The sequence below is a fragment of the Jaculus jaculus genome, chromosome X (genome assembly GCF_020740685.1).
Source record: "Jaculus jaculus isolate mJacJac1 chromosome X, mJacJac1.mat.Y.cur, whole genome shotgun sequence".
NCBI lineage: Eukaryota > Metazoa > Chordata > Mammalia > Rodentia > Dipodidae > Jaculus > Jaculus jaculus.
In genome coordinates this window covers 133,318,432-133,338,836 of record NC_059125.1, presented here as the reverse complement: position 1 = coordinate 133,338,836, position 20,405 = coordinate 133,318,432, and the positions used below count along the sequence as shown (strand labels likewise).

General features: G+C 41.2%; 1 protein-coding gene across 1 annotated transcript; it reads left to right on the top strand.

Annotated features, from left to right (window-relative positions):
• Window positions 1-1,204: 1,204 nt before the first annotated feature.
• Window positions 1,205-20,161, top strand: LOC101608197 (cancer/testis antigen 55-like). Its single transcript, XM_045139954.1, has 6 exons — window positions 1,205-1,283; window positions 2,678-2,737; window positions 7,880-8,064; window positions 14,926-15,070; window positions 19,258-19,370; window positions 19,967-20,161. Exons 1-6 carry the CDS (start codon window positions 1,205-1,207, stop codon window positions 20,159-20,161), a joined length of 777 nt encoding a protein of 258 aa, XP_044995889.1.
• The last annotated feature ends 244 nt before the right edge of the window (window positions 20,162-20,405 follow it).

Below are 20,405 nucleotides of genomic sequence, written 5' to 3'. Positions count from 1 at the left end.
TAGAGTGTCTTCAAGGTCCTACACAGCCTGACTCCCTCAAACTCTTTGCCTCTACATTTCCTACTGTTGTAGCTCTCAAGTCCTCTGCTGCCTCCACATAGCTTTTCTTTGAACACATGGGGCTATTCTTGCTGCAGGATCCCTACACAGTCTGCTCCCCGTGTCTGGGGAGCTCCTCTTCCAAATAGCTGCCTGGGTAAAGCCTTCCAGACTTTGCGTATCCTTCTCATGGCGTCTAACCAGACCACCTTATTTTAAAATACACTCAAGCTCCCTCATACCTCTACATCTCCTCACTCTGCTCTATTTCTCCATTGTATCCACTGTGTTTCAACACGTAAGGAATTTTGGATGGTTAGGAGTTTTTCTCTTACCTTGTTGCTTTGAGCAAATTGCCATTATAGGGCCAAGCTAATTCCCTATTTTATTCACCAATTCGAAATACCTACAGCAGTATCTGTAGTCAACAAATACTGAGCAAATGCATAAGCATAATTAGAATCTGCATAGTAGAGCAACCATCATAATTAAATAGTGAATAAGTAGTAGCAATGACATCAAATGATTCTATGATAAATTATTACTGGAGCTTCCAAAAGAAGTCTTAGTATAAAACACAGGTAATATTGTTAAAATGTGACATACAGGAACCCTGTTAAAGGCTATTGACCGAAGAGTGGTGTCACCAGTCCTTACTGAGAATCAAGATAGTTTTGTTTCATAGCCTGGGGACAGGTTTCTGACACATCTCAAAAAAAAAAAAAAAAAAAAAAAAAAAAAAAACAAGGAAAGAAAGAAAAAAGAAATAGTTTGCTCCCATACATGACCCCTTGAGCGCTCCCCTAGGGCATCAGCTCCCAAGTAATTTCACTGACCATTATCCGTCATGGCGGAGAGGAGGAGCTAGCTGTTTCCTCACCTAGTGTCTGTCTCTGGCTATAGGTGTGGCTTGGCTACCTGCTGCATCCTCACTGGCTGGACGGCAGAACAAGATAGAACTTAAAACACATCTGTGAACCCCTGGGCTGTTGCTGTGTCCCTGGATATTCTGAGGGACAACACAGACGAGCCACAGGTCTCATTTCTGAGAGGCTGAACAAAAGAAGCCAACGATTAGACAGAGGAGGCATCGTGTTCACTTCGTTCACCTGGCTCCTGTCGCCAGTGTGTCTCCGCTATCGCTGAGCCTTGTGGTCTTAACAGCATGCTCAAGTTTCTGCGCCAGAATTTACCCTTTTGGCGGAGAGTGAACTCTGAGGAAGGGCAGCAGAGGAGGCTGAAAGGTATTCTCTGAGTCCTCTTGTCCACCCACACAAGGAGCTTGCTCAGGAGCACTGGGGTGTGAAAGGCTGAGAGGGTGCTGAATGGCTGTAGAGGTAGAGGGTGTCCCCGAGTCTCCAAAAGTTGGGATACCATTGTTCTGCACCCCAAACTTTCTTGATGGCTCAGGAGGGAAGGACTTTGGACCAACTTACAGAGGCTGAGAATTCATTGTACTATTCGTGTGTATCTCTTGAATAACCGCTGGCTTACGTGGGTCCTGTGGAATCTAGTCGGGGTCTTTAGGCTTTGCAGACAAATGCCTTAACCTCTAAGCCATTTCACCAGCTTCCCCCCCCCCCCATTTTATTTTTTTTTACCTGCTGTGCTGTCCTTGAGGTGGTAGGAAGAGACTTCCCTTTGGTCAAAGCTTTGCTGTCAGTCTCAGTTGGCTTCCTGGCCCTGGAAATGTCTTATTTGGTGTGGAACTCCAGGGCTGGAAGCTGAGTCTTAGCAAAGCTTGCCAGTGATAAGGAAGTTCTGTGTTTAACTGAAATTTCTCCATATAGCATCTGTTATTTTACTTTTTTTTAAAATTTATTTATTTATTTGAGAGCGACAGACACAGAGAGAAAGACAGATAGAGGGAGAGAGAGAGAATGGGCGCGCCAGGGCTTCCAGCCTCTGCAAACGAACTCCAGACGCGTGCGCCCCCTTGTGCATCTGGCTAACGTGGGACCTGGGGAACCGAGCCTCGAACCGGGGTCCTTAGGCTTCACAGGCAAGCACTTAACCGCTAAGCCATCTCTCCAGCCCTGTTATTTTACTTTTGTTACCTGAGACAGAGTGTTTGATTAATTTTCATGTACCAGAGTGGTAGTTGTTACCTTTGTCTTTTCTTTTTCTTCTCTTATTAGATGTTATTTACAAATTAACTCATCTTTTTTCACTTTGCTGGATTTTCTTTTTTTAAAAACATTATTTATTTTGTTTTGAGAGAGAGAGAGAGGCAGATAGACAGAGAGAGAAAGAGAGAGAATGGGAACACCAGGGCCTCTAGACACTGCAAACAAACTCCAGATGCATGTGCTACCTTATGCATCTGGCTTATGTGGGTACTGGGAAATCAAACCTGTGTCTTTAATCTTCACAGACAAGCACCTTAAACCGGTCATCCGTCTCTCCAGCCCTTGTTGGATTTCTTTTTATTTATTTATTTATTTATTCTTTTTTAATTTTTTTTTCTTTTTTAAATTTTTATTAACATTTTCCATGATTATAAAATATATCCCATGGTAATTCCCTCCCTCCCCACCCCCACACTTTCCCATTTGAAATTCCATTCTCCATCATATTACTTGGATTTCTTAATGTTCATTTTCATCATCTAATATACTTTCCTGAGCTGTTCTTTTAGTTCAATCCAGTTTTTGGATAAGCAGCTGTGGCATTGTGATTCAGAACTTCTATTCTGCAGGTGAGCACTTATGGAGTCAGACCTCAAAATAGCATTCATCACCTTTGCTTGTTCAGAAAAAAGCAGAAAGCAGACACCCTGAGACTAGGCTGTACACTTTGACTAGACTTAAATACCTGGATCGGTTAGGGCTACATCTGATGAGATCTTTATTGAATTCCATAATGCTGCTTCTTATTATGTCAATATAAATAGTGAAGTAGGAGAATAGTAGTCCTTTTGAATGCTTTATACACTAGTGGAATGATATCATTCATACTCTAACCTGTGCAAGACACTCAAATTTCTTTCACTTTATAAAATTTATCTTTTGACAACTTCCATAAAAATAACCCATGGTAATTCCCTCCCCCACATGTTCCACTTTGAAACTCCACTCTCTATCATATCCCCTCCCCCCTCAATCAGTCTCTCTTTTATTTTGATGTCATCATCTTTTCCTCCTATTATGATGGTCTTATGTAGGTAGTGTCAGGCACTGTGAGGTCATGGATATCCAGGCCATTTTGTGTCTGGAGGAACACATTGTAAGGAGTCCTTCCCTTCCTTTGGTTCTTACATTCTTTCCACCACCTCTTCCACATTGGACACTGAACCTTGGAAGGTGTGATAGAGATGTTTCTGTGTTGAGCACTCGTCTGTCACTTCTCAGCACCATGATGTCTTCTAAGTCATCTCAAGGTCACCACCATCTGAAAAGAGAAGCTTCTCTAACCAAAAGTGAGAGAAGCATTAATATATGGGTATAAACATTAAGAGAAGTGCTTATCAGCCAGTTTGGTGAGCATGATATATACATTTAGCCAGATAGCAGCAGACATTATACCCCTAGGGCCCATGACTACCCCTGTTTTAGGTTTTTCAGTATCAGGGATGTATTCCCTCCCATGGAGCGGGCCTCCAGTCCAATTAGAGAGCAGTTGATTTCCCCCATAACAGACATGCCACTATTGCACCCATTGGCTCATTTGGCCTGGCTTACCAAATTTAAGGCTTGCAGTGTCTACTATTGAGTATCTTCACTGGTGATTTCTTTCTCTCCCATTGAACTGCATGCAGCATAGCATTTTCCAGCTTTCTGTCAGCTGGTCTACACCAAAGAGAATTTCAGCTCAGCTCCAGCAGGATTTCTCAGTGACCTTGTAGCCCAAGTATGTGGAGTCTTCAGCAATAAGGTCTTACCACCTATTCCTGGTGGGAAACCAAGAGCCTCAGCAATGGTCTGTAATGTTTTGTGGGCATCAGGGACCTCCCTGGCCAACAACTCACTGGAAGGGATCCCATTACTGGCACTGAAAATTTTCTAGTAACAATCTATGGCTTCTGGGTGTTCCATTATCCAAAAAAGTAGGTTTCCATATGACTTATTTATATCTTCTTAGATTTTGATTAGCCCTTCCCCACATTTCCTTTACTCAGTTTCTTCCCCTGACCTCACTTACGCCTTTCTATCCACATTAAGCTCTTCTACTTACATATATACAGTGTCATTCTCTTAAGTTCCCCTCCCTTCCTTTCTATTACCTTTATAGCCCCTTTCTAGCTTACTGGCCTCTGCTACTGGGTTTTATTCCAACTCACATGGAAGTCAAGTCATTTGTAGCTAGGATCCATATATGAGAGAGAACATGTGGTGCCTGGCTTTCTGGGCCTGGGTTACCTAACTTAGTATAATCGTTTCCAGATCCATCCATTTTTCTGCAAATTTCATAACTTCACTTTTCTTTCCTGTTGAGTAGAACTCCACTGTATAAATGTGCCACATCTTGATTATCCATTCATCAGTTGAGGGACATCTAGGCTGGTTCCATTTCCTAGCTATTGTGAATAGAGTGACAATAATAAACATGGTTGAACAAGTATCTCTGAGGTAGTGAGACGAGTCCTTAGGATATATGCCTAGGAGTGGTATAGCTAGGTCATATGGTAGGTCTATTTTTAACTGTCTCAGGAACCTCCACACTGATTTCCACAATGGCTGAACCAGATTGCACTTCCACCAACATTGTAGAAGGGTTTCTCTTTTTCTGCCTCCTCGCCAGCATTTATTGTCATTTGTTTTCATGATGGTAGCCATTCTGACAGGAGTGAGATGGAACCTCAAACTAGTTTTAATTTGTGTTTCCCTGATGGCTAGGAATGTATTACATTTTTAGATGTTTATATTCCATCTGTATTTCTTCTTTTGAGAACTCTCTATTTAGTTTCATAGCCCATTTTTTTAATTGGGTTGATTGATAACTTATTATTTAGTTTTTTGAGTCCTTTGTGTATTCTGGATATTAATCCTCTCTTAGATATATAGCTGGTAAAGATTTTCTCCCACTTTGTAGGTTGCCTCTTTGCTCTAGTCACAGTAACCTTTGATGAACAAAAGCTTTTTAATTTAATGAGGTCACAGTGGTTGATCAGTGGTTTTATTTCCTGAGCAATTGGGGTTATACTCAGAAAGTCTTTGCTAAGAACAACATGTTGAAGGGATTCCCCTATTTTTTCTTCTAGTAGTTTCAGAGTTTCAGGTCTGATATTAAGGTCTTTGATACATTTGGACTTAATTATTATGCATGGGGAGAGATAAGGATCTATTTTCATCCTTCTATAGGTACATGCCCAGTTTCCCAGCACCATTTGTTGAAGATGCTGTTTTTTTCTCCAATGAGTATTTTTAACATTTTTATTGAATATCAGGTGGCTATAGCTACCCGGAGTTACATCTGGGTCCTCTATTCTGTTCCATTGATCTACCTGTCTGTTTTGTGCCAGTACCAAGCTGTTTTTGTTACTATGGCTCTGTAGTATATGTTAAAATCAGGTATGATCATACCACCAGCCTTATTTTTGTTGCTCAAAGTTGTTTTAAATATTAGAGGGGTTTATTTTTTTCCTTCCAAGTGAATTTTAGGATTGTTTTTTCTATTTCTGTGAAGAATGCCATTGGAATTTTGATGGAGATTGAATTCAATATGTAGATTGCCGTTGGTAAGAGTGCCATTTTCACAATATTGATTCTTTCAATCCAAGAACAAGGGATATCTTTCCGTTTCCTAGTGTCATCTGCAATTTCTCTCTTGAGTGTTTTAAAGTTTTCCTTGTAGAGTCCCTTCACTTCCTTGGTTAAGTTTATTCCAAGGGACTTTATTTTCTTGATGCAATTGTAAATGGGAGTGATTCTCTTGCATTTTTCATTTCTTTCATTTTTTAAGGAATAAATGTATTGGCCACCTCTATGCATATACCCAATATACCCTGATCATCATCCCTTACCATAGCCCTCCTTTCCCCCTCCCCATTCCCCTCGGCTGATCCCAATCTTCTTCCAAATAGTTCCCCTTCTATTTTGCTACTCCCATTTTTCCCCTGCTCTATGATCCATGACAATGTGTTGCTCAGCCCAGATATTATATAGGCCTTGTGCAGGTAATGATAAGTGCTGTGAGGTCATGAATGGACCAGCCTCTGGGTTTGGAAGATGACATTCCAAAGCACTTCTTCCCATCCTTTTGTTCTTCCAGTTTTATCATTAAATTTTTTTATTAGTTTTGTACTCAGTGTATACAGTCAAGTTGGTACCATCATTAACTTCCTCCCTGTCCTCCCCCCTCCACAGGGACCCTTCATGTTAGGGAATATGGGTTGTGCATTGTGGGGGTAGCCATCAGTGCCATGGATGGTATGGTAGAGATTTCTCATTTTGTGCAGAACACCTGTCACTTTTCAGTGCATTAACAAGTTTTAAGTCTCCCCAGTAGTCATCACCACCTGAAAAGAGAAGCTTATCTAACCAAAAGTGACTAGTATTAGTAATTATGGGCATGAACATAAATATCAAGAGGGCAATCCGAGCAACAAGCACTCAAATTTCTAAGTAGTTGATACATAATATATCAGTTAATGTGCACAATAGTAATCAGGCAGACAGTGATTGTTCTTGTATGAAAGGCAAAACAGGGTCAAAGTGATTAGGAAATGTGCTAAGGGTTTGTGGTGACTTGAATTAGGTGCCCCTCATAATTCATGCACTCTTGAATGTTCAGTCCCAGCTGATGCCAGTTTGGGAATTGAAGCCTTGCTGGAGGAGTCTGTTGCTGGCAGTGGACCTTGGGGTTTATTAACACTCAGTTTCCCAGTGTTGGGCAGACTCTCCTGCTGCTGTTGTCCACCTGATGTTGACCAGGATATGATGTCCACCCTCTACTCATACCATCCTTTTCCCTGCCACCATGGAGCTTCCCCTCAAGTCTGCAAGCAAAAATAAATCCTTTCCTCCCATAAGCTATTTTTGGTGGGGTGCTTGTGCCAGTAATAGGAAGGAAACTGCCTGTAACAGGGTCACCCAGACAGTCTGTTTAGGAAGCTGTGAGTATATCTAGGAAATCTGGGTCCCAACGTGATGCTCTTAATCATGGCCCTGCGCTGTCCGTGGTGTAAGGGCACTATGCTGTGCAGAATGGCATAGCCAGGATTTGTACTTGGACACTCTGCCTCCAGAATCCTGCAACTGTCACCATTAGGCTGTACTGTCTGTGGCATTTGGTTCTCAAATAAGAACCATTCTGGGGTGGGGGGAGGGAGGACATTACCAAGGGAATTTTTAAATAATTAATTAGTTTTGTATTCAGCAAATACAATCAGTTTGGTACCATTATCAGGCTCATCCGTGACCTACCCCCCCCTTGGCCCCTCCTTGTTGAAGTATATGGCTCATGCATTGTGGAGTTAGCCCACAGTTATGGGTAGGAGAAAATGTCTCTGCATATCATCACCCAACATGTGGCTCTGACATTCTTTGCGCCCCCTCTTCCACAAAATTTCCCTGAGCCATGTTGGGTTCATTTTGGGTCTGCTTCAGTGATGAGGTGTTGGGGGCCTCTGGGTCTCTGGCTCTCTGATTTGGTAGGAGTTGATTTTTCTCTGTGTTGATCTCTTTCACCCTTGTGCTGGTACCCAGTTCACCAGGAAAACAGCACCCCAAGGGATATTTTTTTATAATCATGGAAGTTGTTAATAAAAATTTGAAAAAAAGAACCATTCTGTTTCTGGAAGGAGATGATTGTCTACCATATTTTCCTCGGGAAGGGTCTACTTGTCATGGGTATTTGAGTTTGAGATTAATTAATGGGATCTGTTGTTTATCTATTCCAGATATTTTAAACTCACAAACTATGATAGGTGATGTGACAAGTTTCTCTGTTGACCATGGCTGGATCGATGACTACATCTTTTTCAGTACTGATGTTGTGACTGGTAATGAGCCTCTGAAACTTGGACAAAGAGTTAAAGCAGTTGTGGAAGAAGATAAAACATCACATAGATTAAAAGCAACCAAAGTAAGATGTACATGAATCTGGGGGAAATATATTTTTCTACTGGGCTTTTATTCTGTCTCATTTTTTTATTTAATTAATTTAATTTTTTTTGTTTTTTGTTTTTTGGAGGTAGGGTTTCACTCTAGTCCAGGCTGACCTGGAATTCACTATGGAGTCACAGGGTGGCCTCAAACTCACAGTGATCCTCCTACCTCTGCCTCCCAAGGGCTGGGATTAAAGGCGTGTGCCACCATGCCCAGCTTAATTTAATTTATTTATTTGAAAGAGGGAGAGAGATAAGGAGAGAGAGAGAGAGAGAGAGATAGAAAGAGAGAGAGAGAAAGAGAGAGAGAGAGAGAGAGAGAGAGAGAGAGAGAGAGAGAGAGAGAGAGAATGGGTATGCCAGGACCTCTAGCCACTACAAACAAGCTACCTAGAGACACATGTTCCCCTTGTGCTTCTGGTTTTATGTGGGTCCTGGGAAATTGAACCTGGGTCATTAGGCTTTGCAGGCAATCGCCAACACTAAGCCATGTCTCCAGTACCTTCTTGATTTTTTTGTTTTTGTTTTTGTTTTTGTTTTGTTTTTGAGGTAGGGTTTCACTCTAGTTCAGGCTGACCTGGAATTTACTATGTAGTCTCAGGGCGGCCTCGAACTCACAGTGATCCTCTTACCTCTACCTCCCGAGTGCTGGGATTAAAGACATGTGCCACCACGCCTGGCTTCCCTTCTTGTGTTTTTAAAAAATATTTTAATTTATTTATTTGCAAGGGGAGAGAGAAAGAGAGGGAGAGAGAGAGAATGGGTGCTAGCTGCTGCAAAGAAACTCAAGATGTATGTGCCACTTTATGCATCTAGCTTTACATGGGAACTGGGGAACTGAACCCAGGTTGTTAGTCTTTTTAGTCAAGTGCCTTAACTGCTGAATTATCTAGGCCCCTACCAATTTTTTTTAATCCAACCTCTTTAATGTGACCTTTATAGTGGTTTCTGATACTTGTAGTGATTTCTCCTTTCCTTCCCTATCCCTTTCACTGCCATTCCCCTTCCTTTTCCTTTTCTTTCTCCTTCCTATTCCCTTTTCCTCCCTCCTTTCCTTCCTTAGTTTTGGTTCTTTGACATGGGGTGGTCTCTATATGTTGCCCAGGCAGCACTGAACTCCTGGCCTCAAGTTACTGTACTTCAACCTCAGGAGTAGCTTATAGGGTAAGCATGTGAGACTGTTTTAATTTAAAACTTGTGTATCTATTTCTCAGTATTTAAACAATGATAATCATTGGATGCTGCACTACCTGGAAATTGTCCTTTCTTCAGGTAAAAAACTCACTTCTGAAATAGCATTCATAGAAGTAGGATGCCTCAAATGTACATTTGAAATTTTTAGAAAATGATTTTATTGAGGTATAATTATATCCTATTAAATTCCCCATTTTCAAGAGTCCAATGATGCTTGTAGATGCACAGAGTCATGTAACTACTGCCATGGTTCACATATTTGATGAATACCATCAAATTATTCATTAGCTTACATTAATTTGCACACCCTCTGGCTGTAAGACCACATATTTACCAGTATGGAAAATGATCAACTAGGAGTTTTATAGTCAGGTTCACATTGCTCTAGAAATAACCCAACCAAGAGCACCTTGTGGGTTAAAAAGGGTTTATTTTGCCTTACATGCTTGAGGGGGAGCTCCATGATGGCAGGAAAAATAATGACATGAGCAGAGGGTGAACATCACCCCTGGCCAACATCAGGTGGACAACAGGAACAGGAGAGTGTGCCAAACACTGGCATGGGGACACTGGCTATAATATTCATAAGCCCACCCCCAACAATACACTCCCTCCAGCAGGTGTTAATCCCCAAATCTTCATCAGCTGGGAACCTAGCATTCAGAACACCTAAGTTTATGGGGGACACCTGAATCAAACCACTATGAGGAGCAATCTAAAATCTTTACCAACTTGAGGAGTGAAAAACAATCTCAAAATTCTATTTGGGATGTGTTTAAGTCATTAAAAAACATTTTAGCCGGGCATGGTGGCACACACCTTTAATCCCAGCACTCAGGAGGCAGAAGTAGGAGGATCACCACGAGTTCGAGTCCACTCTGAGGCTTCATAGTGAACTCCAGGTCAGCCTGAGCTATCGTTATACCCTACCTCGAACAAACAAACAAAAGAACACAAAAACAAAAAAAAAAATTTAGCTGGAGAGATGGCTCAGCAGTTAATGGAAGTTGCTTACAAAGCCTGACAGCTCAGATTCAAATACCCAGTAGCCATGTAACACCAGATGCACACACAATAAAAACACATTTTACTGACAACCTCCAAACATATACAGAATGTATCCTGATCAAAATCAACTCCCACCACCATGCGTTGTACACCTTCTCATTCTCTCCTTCACTGACCCCCTTCTTTGCAACTAGTCTCACTTCTATTTTGATGTCATAATTTTTCTTTCATATTATGCAGGTTTTGTGTAGGTAGCATTAATCACTGTGAGGTCATGAATGCAATGACACACTTTGTGTGTGGAAGACAGCATTGTAAGCAGTCTGATCTTTAGTTTGGCTTATACATTCTTTTAAAAACTATTATTTTTTGCAAGGGGGGGAGCAAGAGTGCACCAGGACCTCCTGCCACTGCAAATGGCAAATGAACTCCAGATGATTGTGGCACTTTGTGCATCTAGCTTTATGTGGGTACTGGGAGATTGAACCCAGGCTGTCAGGCTTTGAAAACAAATTCCTTTACCTGCTGAACCATCTCTCCAGCCTAAGACTCTTAGATTGTTTTTCCCGCATCTTCTGCAATGAACCCTGAGTCTTGAAAGGTGTGATAGAGATGTGTCACTTAGTGCCGAACACTACACTGGCACTTCCCAGCACTATGGTGAATTTTGAGTCAACTCAGTTGTCACCACCATCTGAAAGAGAAGCTTCTCTAACCAATAGTGAGAGTAGCCTTAATATATGGGCATAAATATAAGTGCTGAGAGGGCAGTTTGGTGGACATTTTGCCACACAACAATAGTAGCTCCCCTACCCAGAGCTTATGACCTCCTCAGCAGTAGGCTTTTGACTAGGTTTTCAATATCAGCCGTGAATTCACTCATGTGGAACAAGTTTCAAATCCAATCAGAGAGAAGTTGTTTTTCCCCATAACAGATATGTCATCATTTTACAAGTTGGCACATTTTGCCTGGCTGGATAGCCCTGTAGCCATTAGGGTCCACTTCTGATTAAGACCATTGATGACTGTCTTCCACAACAGGTTTCATAGCTCTTTCTAGCACTGTAACAGTTAAGTCAACAGGGAGGATGCTTCCAGCTCATCTCTAGCTTGATTTCTCAGTGTCCTGAAGCCAAAGCATGTAGAATCTTCAGCAATAGGGTCTTACCATCTAGTTCTGTTGGGCAACCAAGAGCTTTGGCATTATTTTGTGAGTATTAGGGTTCTCCCTGACTAACAACTCACTGGGAGGTATCCCATCCTTGGCACTGAAATTTTTCTGTAACCATCTGCAACTTCTGAGCATAGCATTATCCACACCCACCGGGTACTTCTGACATATATGAATATACATATAATATATAAATTTCACTAGTGAAGAAGTATGTTACCATATGACTTATTCATAACATCTTTAATTTGGTTTTGTTTTTTCGAGGTAGGGTCTCACTCTAGCCCAGGCTGACCTGTAATTCACTATGTAGTCTCAGGGTGGCCTGGAACTTCTGGCGATCTTTCTACCTCTGCTTCCCAAGTGCAGGAATTAAAGGTGTGCACCACCATGCCTAGCCCATGTCTTTAATTTTTTGCAACATGTAAGTCTTAATTATATGACCTAAACTTTTATTTTATTAGATCTGTTTACAAAACAGGGGCATCATTGCTGTCTGTATGTCAGGAAAAGACTTTATTAGGCAAAAGAGTATTTAAAGGTTATGTGGGTTATTTTCACATTATTATCCTTTGGCTTTGTTTTGTTATATTAATTTCTTTTGAGACAGGGTCTGACTCTAGCCAAGGCTGGCCTCAAATTCATGGTGGCCCTCCTACATGAGCCTCCCAAGTGCTGGGATTAAAGTTGTATACCACCATACCTGACTTTCAATATTTATATATTATGAATATATCTATCTTATACATGTGATTTTTGGGTCTGATAAGAATTTTTATAAAAGTTATTAATTAAATACTTGAATACAAAAATTAGGTTTCATTATGGCAGTTTTCAAATATCTTGTTTTTTTTTTAATTTTTTTTGAGATAAGGTCTTGCTCTAACCCAGACTGACCTGGAATTCACTATATAGTCTCCTTGTGGCCTTGAACTCAAGGTGATCCTCCTACCTCTGCTCCTGAGTGCTGGGGTGAGAGGTATGATGCTACCATGCCAGGCTAACTATCTTGTTTTTATTTCCATTCCTTTTTTCCCTAATCCTTCCTCACTCCCTACCTTCTCCTCCTCAGCCTTTATTCTATTTTCATATTAGTAGAGACCTTTTACCTTCTCCCCTTTTCATTGCCTCTTGTTCCCTCTCGTGGTGGGCTATCTAGTTTCTTAAGCTATATTTATAGTCACATGCCTTGTTTACGTACATAGAAATGTTAGAATTTAGGATCCACAAATGAGAGAAAACCTGTGTTTTTTGTCTTTCTGGTCCTGTGTTACCTCACTTAGTATACTCTTTCCCAGTTCCATCACTTTCTCTGCAAACTTCGTAATTTCATTTTTATTTATAGCTGAATGAAATTCCATTATGGATATTGCTACATTTTTTTTTATCTAGCCATCAGTGGGCAGTTTAAGAAGCTTCTAAGAGCAATCAATACCTGGAGGATAGAATAAGTACAAGAACCATAACATGAGAAAAACAACACAGGACAACTCCCCACCTCAGCATGTAGCATAGAGATGGAGCTTAGGAATGGTCCTTATCTGTTCTTTCATGTTTTCAGCACCTCATCTATGAGGATTATTATTATATTATTTTCTATTTTTTTAAAAATATTTATTGGAGACAGAGAGTATGAATGGGTGTGTCAGTGCCTCTTGCTGCTACAAACATGAACTGCAGATATACGTGCCGCTCTGTGCATCTGACTTTCTATGGACACTGATAAATGGAACCTAGATTGGCAGGCTTTGCAAGCAAGCACCTTTAACTGTTGAGCCTTTTCTCCAGCCCTCTTTACTTTTACATAAACATTTAGTCTATGTCTTTCTTTTATAACTATTTGTACCCTTCCCTAATCAAGCACTTATTTGAGCTTAACTTTCAGAGGTAATCTCTCATTTGAGGTTATTTTTGTAACTTTACTTTATGCTTCTGTCTGCAGAGCCCAAGTGCTGAATGTTCTGGGGTTTCTTTCGATTTCCCTAGCTTGATTTTGTTTTTCTGGTGTTCTGGCTCCTGGTCCCATGCCTATTGTCCTGACAAATGTTCTGTTCCTTCCCCACTCAGCTCTTATCTGACTACCTCCAAGTAATGACCCCTATTTTTTCCTGTTCTGAAAATTTCTTCCTTTTGAGAAAACATGAAACCATTTTTTTCTTTTTCTTTTTCTTTTCTTTTCTTTTCTTTTTTTTTTTTTAGGTGTGATCACACTCTGGCCTAGGCTTACCTGAACTCGCTCTGTAGTCCTAGGCTCACCTCAAACTCACAGTGCTCCTCAGATTTCTGCCTTCCAAGTGCTGGGATTAAAGGCAAGCACTATGAATTAAACTGATATTATATCTGGCATCACAACTTGCTTTTAAGTATTCAATCCCCCTTTCCTTCTATTATGAATCCCTAGAGGGTATTGGCAATTTTGTGTGTGTTTTAATTTCGAATCTAATTTGTGTGCATTAAATGTGGGCATAAATCAAATTTTTGAATGCATTCTATCAATTCATGAAGTACTATTATTTTTATCTCATGTGTAGTGTATTATCTACTTGTAATGTGAAATATGCTCACTCATATTAATTATGATTGTTTAAATGTTTATTAAGAGGAATTTTAAAAATATTGTATTTATTTATTTGCATAGAGAGGGAAAGACAGAGACAGAGAGAGAATGAGTACGCCAGGGCCTCTAGCCATCACAAATGAACTCCGGATGCATGCACCACTTTGTGCATCTGCCTTTATGTGAGCCCTGGGGAACCAAACCCAGATTGTTAGGGTTTATAGGCAAACACTTTAACTACTGAGCCATCTCTCCAGCCCCTTGAATTATTTCTTCTTTTTTTTTTCAAGGTAGGGTCTTACTCTAGCTCAGGCTGACCTGGATTTCACTCTGTAGTCTCAGGGTACTCTCGCACTCTCTGCAATCCTCCTACCTCTGCCTCCTGAGTGCTAGGATTAAAGGCGTGCACCACCACGCCCAGCTCCCTTGAACTATTTCTTTTTGTTGTTGTTGTTGTTGTTGTTGTTTTTTTCCAGGTAGGGTCTCACTTTAGCTCAGGCTAACCTGGAATTCACTACGTAGTCTCAGGTGGCCTTGAACTCATGGTGATCCTCCTACCTCTGCCTCCTAAGTGTTAGGATTAAAGGCGTGTGCCACCATGCCCGGCAACTATTTCTTGATCAGCAATGTCTTAAGTATACAAGTTAGGGCTGGAGAGATGGCTTAGCGGTTAAGTGCTTGCCTGTGAAGCCTAAGTACTCCGGTTCAAGACTCAATTCCCCAGGACCCACGTTAGCCAGATGCACAAGGGGACACATGTGTCTGGAGTTCATTTACAGTGGCTGGAGGCCCTGGCATGCCCATTCTCTCTCTCTGTCACTCTCAAATAAATAAATAAATAACAAAAAAATTAAAAAGAATACAAGTTCCTTTTTGTTATATTTTAAGTGACTATTTCTTTGTTATTAGGTGGATGCTTTAGCTGATAATTTTGATGACACTAGACTATCAGGCCGCAGAATCAAAATTTTAATTGGTTGTGTTACCCGTGTAAAGAAAAATATCATCTACATTGATAAAAATAATTATTTCCCTCTACAAACTGTTTCTGAAGGTATGATTTCTATTTTAAAACATGTAATAGTTAATATCTGAGAAGATTTTGGTACTGGGATTATTACTACTATATATTTGGCTCCAGTCAGTGGCTCTTTGGAATTTGTGATGGACCCATAGAGTTGAAAATAATGTTCAATATAGGGATGAATAGGTGATATTTGTAAAGTTTCATGGTATCACTTATTTTGTGTTCATTAGTTGTATTTTGTTTGTAATATCTGGATAACTTTCCATTCATATTAGTATTTAGCATGTTAATTTTTAATTATCACAACTCCATAATCTGCTAGATTTTTAAATTTATTTATTTACTTATGAGAGAGAGAGAGAGAGAGAGAGAGAGAGAGAGAGAGAGAGCAAGAGAAAGAAGCAGAGAGAGGGAGAGAGAATGGGCGAATCAGGGCCTTCAGCCTATGCAAATGAAATCCAAATGCATGTGCCACCTTGTGCATCTGGCTTCCATGTGTCCTGGGGAATTGAACCAAGGTCATTTGGCTTTGCAGGTAAGTTCCTTAGGTTAAACCATCTCCAGTCCTACTAGCTTTGTAGTAGTTGTTGTTTCTTTGAATTAGGGTCTCACTCCATACCAAGCTGACCTAGAACTCACTCTGTAGTCCCACTCTGGCCTCAAACTCACAATGATCTTCTTATCTCTGCCTCCCAATCATGTGTCACCATGCTTGGTTATATACTTGTTTTTGTTTAATACTTCAAAGGCTTCAAAATAACATTTGGAGGAAGCCTTGTAGAGCCCTTTCTCTTCTTTCTTCTCTCTCTCTCTCTTCATTGTTGAGTTCTATTTGTAGTTAGTAGATAGTCTAAGATTTTGTTTAAGCCAGGCCCAGTGATACAAGCTTATCATTCTGGTTTCTCTGGAGGCTGAGGTAAAAGGATCATAAGTTTGAAGGTCTGCTTAGGCTAGAGTGAGTTCAAGATTAGCTTAGGCAACTAAAGGAGAATGACATAAAAAAGGAAAATGAGGGTTGGAAGTACAGATGTGTGGTAGAGTGTTTGCCTAGCATGTGTGAGACCCTAGTTTTAATCCCCAGGACTGTGAAGAAAAAAAAAAGATTTCATTTATACTCAGAACTATAATTTATGTTCTTTGAGTCTAATGCATTTGTCATGTAACTTGGGTTAAAAAGGGTGAGAGGCCGGGAAACTAGCTCAGGGAACTAGCTCAGCTCTGCTAGGCAGCTTTCCATTTTCTGTCTGCGTTTTTGAGCAGACAGTATATATAGGGATAAAGTAGATTCAGGAAATTAGATAGGAAAATGTTATGACTGCTATGGCCAGAGAGGACAGAGACTTAGATGATGTGGTAGAAATGGAGGGTCTAAGGATTATTTTGATTTGGGATATATTTTGAAGTTAGTGATTAAAGAATTGGATGATACATTCAGACTTTTGTGTGAAGGAAAGGGAAGTCAGAGTTAGCTCCAAATTAAAAAAAAAAAAGTCTCCTCCCCTCCAGCTTTATTGAAGTGAACTTGAAAAAAATTTATATAGTTAACAAATACAGTGTTACATGATAGGTAGTGAAAAACTGACACAATCAAATTAATATAGCTATAGCCTCATATAGGTCCAATTTTCTTTTTTGTGTGGTGAGAACACATGTGCTCTTCCTTTTTAAAAAAATCTAAAGGATCCTGTACAGTGTTATTAATAATAATCACCATACTTCAGATTAGGACTCCAGTACTCACTCTTCTTTAACTGGAGGCTTCTAACCTTTGGCCATTGTCCCTCATTTTCCCCTTCCTGCCTAGTCTCTGGTATTCTTAGCAGAGGAGGCTTCTGGCATCTTGTGCAGAGCAGGCCACTGGGGACCCCAGTGGCTCCCGCCATGTGTCAGATCTGATGATCCCACCCGTTTTCTTCGCTCCTAACTGTCTCCAGGCATCTCAGCTGGCAGTTTCCCACAATTCAGGGTGGGGAGAAACTGAAGCAGGTCACTCAGTTAGTGTTCCAGAAAGCTGAGGAGACTGATGATTCACTCCTCCATTCTTTTCTCTTTGAGGGGAGCCCACGAGCAAGACAATTCCCTCTCTATGCTGAGGAGTGTCTGCTTGGGGAGGGCAGGCTGCAGGCAAATGGAACTACTTCTTGCGTTTTTTGGGGTGCAGTTTCCTTATTGTTTTTTCTTCTGTTGTGCTACTGTAGCCTTAGAAGGGGACTCCGCTTCTTTCCCCTATTTTTGTAGCTGTGTAGCCGCCCAGGTGCTGCCTGTGGGAGGAAAGAAAACTGAGAGTACCTACTGGGGAATCTTGCTGGAGCCCCTCTGTTCCCGTCACTGATCGTTTCTCACTTGAAAAGTAGTAAGGATGGAGTTGTCAGTGTGAGATGTGGAGCAGCCGCAGCAGCTTTAGCACGATGAGTTTGCATAGGCATGTGGTTATTGAATGTGAGACTAAAGAAATGTTTAGGGATGGCGAAATGGCTCAAGTGGTAAGTGTGTTTCCTGAGAAAGCATGAAGGCCTGAGGGGGCCTGGGACCACCAGAATTGAAATCTCCATAGCCCACACAAACACCTGCCCATACCGCAGTTTGGCAGGGGAGCAGAGACCTGAAAATCACCACAGCCCATTAAGCCGTGGGAAAGTTAGAGACTCCAGCTCAAAACAAATGGAACCTGACACCCAGTGTTCTGGTCCAGCCAAGGGACACCGTACTATACCACATTATACACACATAAGCAGAACAAAAAGGAAAGAAATGTTTATCTTTGTCATTTGTGCCAGTTAGCTGGAGTAATTAAGCCAATTAACACATTAACCTGCACGATTTGCAAATTCTAGTTCCTCTATGTATCTAGATCTGTGATTTTCTTTTCATTTACTATAAAATTCTGTTTGAAACTACATGTTCATAACTGCAAAATTATATATATATATATATATATCATATATCACATATATATGATATATCTATAACTGCTGACTGAAACCACCTGCCAAAAACAGCTTCATTCTTACTATAACAATAGTTCCTAGGCCAGCTGGTGTACCTAATAGGAATAGATTTGGTGATCACCACATGCAGTGATTTTCCTTCATATTAATCAATTGACAGATTTCTAAGACATAAGGAAGAGGCCTGCCTTTGTCATTTCTAAGATAAAGACACTGAGGCATAAAGAGGCCAAGTACTTCCCTAAGGTTGCGGTCTAAGGGAAAGAACAAAATTAGAATGCAGGTAACAGGTGCTCTTACCTATGACTCGGAGCGGCTCTCTCGAAGGGGCACCAAATGTGACCAGTTATGTCGTAGATCCGGTGCTGTTACCAAAGATATGGATTGTGCTGCATACTTAGCCTTGTTAAGACAACAGAAGAAATTCAACGTCCAAAGGAATTTCCCTTCTGGCATAAAGATTTATAAGGTCTCTGCTTTAAACATCTGCAAAATGTACTTTGCATCTAGTACAAGCCATTTTAGGGTATGACAAGTCAAAGTAACTTGTACATTTTTTAATTAAAATTTTTGCTTATTTTTATTTATTTATCTGAAAGTGACTGAGAGAGAAAGTGGCAGACAGAGACAGAGAGAGAGAGAGAGAATGGGCGCACCAGGGCTTCCAGCCTCTGCAAATGAACTCCAGACGCGTGTGCCCCCTTGTGCATCTGGCTAACGTGGGTCCTGAGGAACCGAGCCTCGAACCGGGGTCCTTAGGCTTCACAGGCAAGCACTGAACCGCTAAGCCATCTCTCCCGCCCAACTTGTGCATTTTAAATTAAACATTTGGTGCACATGCGCACGCGCATGCACGAACACACACACACACACACACACACACACACACACACACACACACACACACATGCAGATGCCCACACCCTATTTTAACTCATATGGAGGCCAGAGGAGGACAGCAGGTGCCCTCTTCTATTGCCCTTCAGTGTTGTTTCCTTTATGTATCTTTTACTGAACCTGGAGCTATTGTTTTTGGTCTGACCTGTGATCCCCATTAATTCTTCTGTCTCCATTCCCTGTTAGGACTGGGGTTTCAGGCATGTGTGGGCATACCTGGCTTTTTACATGGGTTCTAGGGTTTGAACTCAGATCCTCATACTTGTGCAGCAAACATTCTTACCCATTGAGCCATCTCCCCCAGCCTCATAACTTGTAAAATTTAACATTGCCAAACTCAACATTACAATCTTCCCTTGACTGTTGTAGATTTTGTGCCTTATGCGGGTGATTGGATAGAAGTTGGGTATTCCATGCAACCAGGCAAATCAAAAATCAGTGTGCACTTAGCGAAGCCCATGAAGTGCAAGGTTGTGAATGAGGTAATGGGTTTTCATGTTGAACTTGGTGTTAGTTTCATTAACTTTTTTTTTTTTTCAAGGTAGGGTCTCATTCTAGCTCATGCTGACCTGAAATTCACTATGTAGTCTCAGGGTGGCCTTGAATTCACGGTGATCCTCCTACCTGCGCCCTCCAAGTGCTGGGATTATAGATATGTGCCACCACGCCTGGCTTTAGATTCTTTTTTTATTTACGAGAGAGAGAGAGAGAGAGACAGTGTGCCAGGGACTTAGCCTCTGCAAAGGAACTCTAGGTGCATGCACCACCTTTTGCTCATGCACCACCTTGTGCAACTGGCTTGTGTGGGTTCTGGGTAGTTGAATCTGGGTCCTTAGGCTTCTCCAGCAAGAGCCTTAATCACTAAGCCATCTCTCCAGCCTGAGCTTCTCTTTGAATTTGTGTGAGGTGGGATGTGGGTAGGGTGGTTTTACCCAGCACCTCAGTGTTGCCAAAGTGTTGGGAAGGTTGAGAGTCAGTGTTGGGGTGAAGGGACCTGCTGGTTAAAGCCAGAGAGAGGAGGGGCAGGGCCCCAAGGGATTATGCTTTTCATAACCATTGCCATCATCTGTGTTTACAGGTCCTCATTACTTCTCTAGAGGGAAGACATGGAATGATAGACTATACCATCTTTTTCACCTTGGATTCACTGAAACTTCCTTCTGGATATGTGCCTCGACTGTATGACACCGTGGACATAGTCATGGTGGAAAGCAGTCAGTTGTGCTCTGTTTGGAGAGCAATTTCTATGACCCCAGTACAAAGATCATCATAAGTAAACAGCTTTATTCCTTGATCTTTTTTCTTTTCCCTTCCTTTCTTTTCTTCTACCTTCTTTTCTTCCTTTCTTTTTGTTTTTGCTGTTTTGAGTCAGAGACTCACTCTAGCCCAGTCTGACCTAGAAGTCATCCTGTTGCCCAAGTCTGCCACACACTCAAGCTAATTCTTTCAATCTCTTCATTCCCAGTGCTAGGACTAAAGGCATGAGCCATCACAATCGGGTGTGTGTGTGTGTGTGT

Coding starts and splice junctions, on each gene's coding strand:
- LOC101608197 (XM_045139954.1), top strand. CDS start 1,205: ATGCTCAAGTTTCTGCGCCAGAATTTACCCTTTTGGCGGAGAGTGAAC. Junction 2,738..7,879: donor TCAGAACTTCTATTCTGCAG/GTGAGCACTTAT, acceptor TATCTATTCCAG/ATATTTTAAACTCACAAACT. Junction 8,065..14,925: donor ATAGATTAAAAGCAACCAAA/GTAAGATGTACA, acceptor CTTTGTTATTAG/GTGGATGCTTTAGCTGATAA.